Raw genomic sequence first — 6,000 nt, forward strand, 5'->3', positions numbered from 1 at the left:
TCCAGCAGCAGATAGAGCTATGCACTGTCTCCTGAGCATCTGTCTCTAGCATGAAGTCTCCGCTACTCCTCTTGTAATCAATAGGAACTGTGCACAGAGTGAGGCTTCATGCTGGATGCCTAGGAGACAGCGGGCATGACCATGTCTGTTGCTGAGGCTTTTCTGCCAGTTACAGGAGTTTGCGGCATGGGTACCTTTTGCTGTTGGCATTTTTCTCCTCCTTTCTGAATTTCAAGTTGCTACTAGGCAAACTTAAAGAGGTTGTCTCAAGACAGTCCTTCGCGGAAATGTAGCTCCAGGTGCATTCTGAAGTTCTTAAAGTATGGGGCAGCAAAGGATGTCAGCTACCTCAAGTGATCTCATTGACATGCATGGGAGCAGGGATGTGCATGTGCATCCTCCAATGCCACACACTTCGGGCGCATTTCAGGTATGGGTTGTCATGAGGCAACCCCTTTAGAACATGTTTTTTTCCCCCATTTATAACTGGAGGAATACTTTAAAGGGGTTGTACCAAAATATCAAGTTATACCCTACCCACAGGATAGAGGATAACTTACTGACCGGTTGGGGCCTCACAGCTGAGACCTTTGTCAATCTTGAGAACGAAATTCCCATGTCTCCTTCTCCTGTCACTACAGGGGTCGCTTCTTCCCCACAGTGATGTCACTCTGAATAGAGCGCTGGCCAAGCATGCGCAGTCAGTACTCCATTCATTTCAATGGAAGTGCTGAAAATACCCAAGCAGGTGCGCCGCTTGGGTACTCAGCAGTCCGACTGAAAGTGAAGGGAGAACTGGTATGCTTGCACAACCAGCGCTATACTCCTCCTCACTTCAGGCAGTGCACTAATCCCCGCACTGAGGATGACTGGGGACAAGGAACCCTCATTCTTGAGATTTTTGAGCACAAAAACATTTTTGGCCGCCTGCACACGGGTGGATTTGCATTACGGAATCCGTGGTCGGCGTCCACACCACAGTTCTGCAGCAAATACTATTCAAAACATACTATGGAAAGACATAAGCAAAGGAAAATAAATAAATTGCAGCGTTCTCCATTTTCGTTGAAGAGTCTGCACGGATGATGGTAGTCAATCATCCACATCATTGCTTAGCAACACTGTGGGAGAAATAAACATTTGAAAAAAAATCTGTACTGTACATGTCTGACGGCGAATAGCCGGGTCCACCCGCAGTAGAGATAAAGGAGCGTAATTATAGGTACGCGCGGACAGTCTGCGGTCAAAGTCGGATTCCGCTGCAGGCTCCCGCATGCAGAATTCAACTCCACTGTGTGCAGGTGGCCTTAGGTAAATTAAAAATAGCAGTTTTACTAATATCACACGGACTATGATATAAGCACAAGTTTTTTGAAAAGTTAGTGTCTATTTAAACAGAGTGAAAGCAAAGAGATGTAATAGGAAAAAAAACACACTTTTGCAACGTACAAGCACAAAAGAAACATATTGCTGTGACAAAAGAAAGGGTCCCGAATGAGCATAAACCGACAAGAATGCTCTGATATAGGCACTATTTAATTTGATTACAAGGTATTCAGTACTTGTATGGACAGGTAGATTTGGACTTGCTACGTGGCCACAAATCTCCATGATCACCACTTATTTATGTTGTTTTACTACAACGTTGTTTGCGTCTTTTTCAATCTACATCAAGTAGCTACAAACGGAAAATGTCATCAGACTAATTGTGTGAGGATTGGCTGACAGTCAATGATCTGTAAGGACAGGACCTGGCAGACGGCATCCTCTCTCTTCGAGTCAGATTCCTAGGATGCAGAGACTCAGGCTCACCGAGACATGTCCTACATTGTAACTTCCAAGATGCCAGCCAGTAAGTATCCAGGGTGATGAGAAGCACTACAATTCACTTTCAGAAGAGCTATGTGTCAAAAATGTTGCAAAAGAAACCAGCCAACTGTATTAGCAACAATTGCACACTGGGAACGTGTTCAGCTATGTAACATTATGTAATGCATGTCCTAGCTGAACCAGCAGCATCCGCACATGAACAAACAATACTGGATGAGGCTTGCGTGTCAGCCACACGCTACAAAAATGCCCTACTCAAAAAGGACCAGCAACCACCTGTGTGGGAGAAATCCAGGCTATGAAAACACGGGTCAACACGTCACCATGCCTTCAATGTAGTAACTATGTTGGTCCACATTAGTGTACAAAGATACGGACTAATTACCAGCTGGCAGCGGTTCCTGTTACTAGGCTACAATTAGAGGATATTTGGGTATATTTCTCCTAAAAAGCACGAAGCTTTAAAAAAAAAAAAAAAAAGAAATTTAGCGAGTCTGGTTGTAATAAGTTATGATGCTACCGCGTTTCCCCGAAAATAAGACAGTGTCTTATATTAAGTTTTGTTCAAAAAGGTTTACCTTTTTTACATGTAGCTGCCTGGACACTATTTAAAATGACTTTTTAAATTAACTGTTAGCAGGGCTTAATTTTGGAGTAGGGCTTATATTTCAAGCATCCTCAAAAAGCCTGAAAAATCATTTTGCATCCTCAAAAATTCTGGAAAATCATGCCATGTCTTATTTTCAGGGAAACAGGGTAGATACATATAATAATGAGCTGCTTCCATCTCCTCCATGGTTTATCCTAGCTAATAGGAGCTACAAGACAACTCTGGACCCTTTTTTCGGAATTTGTTAATTCATGTAGGGCTTTGTCCATATTTGTATCACAGATTCTATTTAGGACCTCCGGTACCCAAAAATCCCAAATGAAATAGCAAAGCTAGGCTTTTTCATCCACGCCTTACAGCATAATGGAAGCTAGACAACCCTCATGATGTATGTTTGGTTCTGTTATAGGACGGATCCGTTCTAGCAGGGATACTGTTTTCCCTCACTCATAAACCCAAATGGAAATTACTGCTGATGTGAACCCACTAACAGGGTTGATGGGGAAGTTATATATTCGTTAAGAAAACTGTAATAGTTTTGATTGCCAATCACTACAGATGGTCAATAATGGGATGCTGTTGATACTACCGCGTTTCACTTTCCACAACTGATTCCAGTGTTATTTGAGGACAAGAACTTTGGAACCTGCATTTATATTCTTGTCGGCAAAATCGTGGACATCTAAAGTTACCCAGCCTATGAGATTGAAACCACATCGGTTATACCTGTGCAATAAATGGAAGCCATGACGTTAGTATGAACAGAGCTAATCTGTGTAAGGTCAGCCCAACTACGCCCTGGTGGTATATAAACACATGTCGAGGATTATACCATCTACCTATGGCAATGATCATACATATAAAATGGCATAAAGTGAAAAGGTTGCCCACCTCAACCTGACAGAGTCCAGTTGGGGGGGGGGGGGTCTCACATCTGCGTTGGAGATTCGTTGCAGATCCGCATCAAAATACTGCAGGGAAAAAAAGCGGAGGATGCAGTGCTTTTTCTTCCATCCAAAAGCCAGGCAGCTGAGCAGAAAGCAAACGGCCACCATCATAGTCAATGGGAGCCATTCGGCTTGAGGATTCCCCTTTCCTGATCTCTGAATGGAGCAGGTAGCCGGAAACCCCGATGCAGTTGTTAAAACACCCTTATTCTGCAGTGACCCCATGGAAACTAAAAGCTGCCATCTAACTGGTTGCTTTAGGAAACACCTGCACTTTTCCCTTGCGCTAGTTCTGAGACATCTTTACGGTATGTCCACATGGCGGAACTAACGTTAGACTAAAAACCATGGCACCAATCCACGCCTAAGCTGTGGATGTCTGTCCCATCTAGGCACATCTGTACCCACAGATCCACACATGGATTTAGCCCTGGGCAAATCTGCATGCAGGATTCCCCAAGTGGATTTAGCACGGAATCCGTGTCAAGAAATGACATGTCCCTTTTTTTCCCGCACGCACAGTCCAAGTCATATAGGCTACAGTGCGGAAACCCATTGATGGTAACGGTGCAGATTTGGCTGCCAATTCTGGTCCATGTGAACATACCCTACAATTCTTCATACATCGGCATACAATGTGCTTCTACATCATCCTGTAGATAAGCGGCGCCTCGGGTCCGTGCACTCAGGACATTGACCTGTGGTGTAATTACAGTTCTAACACTGTTACAGAAAGACCAACCTGTAGCCAATGCAGAAGCTGCGAGGAGAGTCAGCAGGGAGTGAAGAACCTCCATGGTCAGTGATACACTGAAGGATATAGATGTGCTCCCAGTGATAGATGTCCGCATGTGTTGTGCTGTCTAGGATGTACACACAGCTCCCATCACCTCCACCTATGACACAGGATGCGGTGCTACATGACAGGGCTCCCACGTCTCCTGCTGGTCATCTCACTAGGTGACCTGCCATGGTCTCCTGGCAGCACCTGAGCAGCAGCTCCGCAGCCACTTGTGTACACGAGCAGTCCAGGCTGCGGCTTGTCCCGCAGAGCTATAGTGTCTTCCCTCCCAGTGATAACAGTGTGGGATGTTTGGAGCCGGTGGCAATAAGTGGAGGAGTTATGGGCAGGCTGCTCTGCCAGACCGTGCACAGCGCCGAGCCCGCCCGCTTCCCGCCCTCAGCAGTGCTGTTCCCGCCCTCAGTGTCTGCACCTCACATACACCGTCTGTCCCATGCAGACTTGTAGGGTCCCATCCCGAGACGCATATTAACTTATTCCACCCCATTTCTGCCCTAATCAGCAATTCCAGCAACCTGATTGGTTGTTTGGGTTGGCTGGATGTGCACGAGGATACAGTTACAGAGATGTGCCCGTGAGGCACGTGCTGAGCCGTCAGTGGCAGTGATCGGAGCTCGGGGCTCATGTTTATGCATTACATATGGTGTGTTGTGTGGATATGGTGCATATAGCATGTATTAGTGTGTGGATATGTGTGTCTGCAGGTATTACTGCATGGTGGTGTGCTAGCATGTATGTGTTAGTGTTTTTATACAGTATATGTGGTGTAGTCGTGTGTATGTGGTGCATATTAGCATGTGTAGGCTGTGTGTGGTGTAGCTAGAGCATATAAGCGTGTGGTTCTCTGTATGTGTGGTCGTGTGTATGCGGTATGTGTGGTGTACTAGCATGTGGTTGTGTGTATTCAGTACGGTGAAGCATGTGTAGGCTGTGTATGTGCTGTGCAAGTGGTCCTGTTTATGCAGTACATGGGGTGTATGTTGTATGAATATGGCACATATTTGTGTGTGCACGCGATGCATATTAGCGCATGTGTTTGAGTACGTGCACTGCATGTTAACACACGTGCACGCGCAATGCATATTAACGCATGTGCGCGGTGCATATTAGCACGTGTGGTACATATCAGCGCCTGTTTGTGCGATGCATATTAGCTCGTGTTTGAGCGCACATATTAGCGTGTGTGTTTGCGTGCGCACATTAGTGCGTGTTTGTGCGCGCACTTTAGCGTGTGTACATTAGCGCGCACATTAGCATGCATGTTTGCGCACATGTCTGTCGGCACAGTGCATATTGGCCCGCAGGGTGCATATTAGGGTGTGTGCGCAAGTGGAGTGCATATTAGCGTATGGTTGTGTGTGGCGGGTAGGGTGCCTGTTAGCGTGCGGTTGTGTGTTGGGGGTAGGGTGCCTGTTAGCGTGTGGTTGTGTGTGTGGGGTACCTGTTAGCGTGTGGTTGTGTGTGTGGGGTACCTGTTAGCTTGTGGTTGTGTGTGGCGTGTCTATTACCCCACACACACAACCGCACACTAACATGCACTCCACGCGCGCACACACCCTAATATGCATCCGCGCGCTAATATGCACCGTGCGCACACACATTTGCACAAACACGCATGCTAATGTGCGTGCTAATGTACACGCTAAGGTGCGCGGACAAACACATGTGCTAATGTGCTCACGCAAACACTCGCTAATATGCATCGCACACACATGCGCTGATATGTACTACACGTGCTAATACGCACCACGCACCACGCACACACATGCCCTAATATGCATCGCGCACGCACACAAATATGTGCCATATTC

General features: G+C 46.4%; 1 protein-coding gene across 1 annotated transcript in view; it reads right to left on the reverse strand.

The window, feature by feature from the left end:
- NTN4 (netrin 4) overlaps positions 1-4,513 on the reverse strand; it is a 113,301-nt gene extending 108,788 nt beyond the window's left edge. The window contains exon 1 of the mRNA XM_066591561.1: positions 4,130-4,513. Within this exon, the coding sequence (XP_066447658.1) occupies positions 4,130-4,238 (109 nt within the window). The 5' untranslated portion in view covers positions 4,239-4,513. The remainder of the gene's footprint in view (positions 1-4,129) is intronic.
- Between the last annotated feature and the right edge of the window lie 1,487 nt (positions 4,514-6,000).

This window comes from Eleutherodactylus coqui, chromosome 2, assembly GCF_035609145.1.
Source record: "Eleutherodactylus coqui strain aEleCoq1 chromosome 2, aEleCoq1.hap1, whole genome shotgun sequence".
Taxonomy (NCBI): domain Eukaryota; kingdom Metazoa; phylum Chordata; class Amphibia; order Anura; family Eleutherodactylidae; genus Eleutherodactylus; species Eleutherodactylus coqui.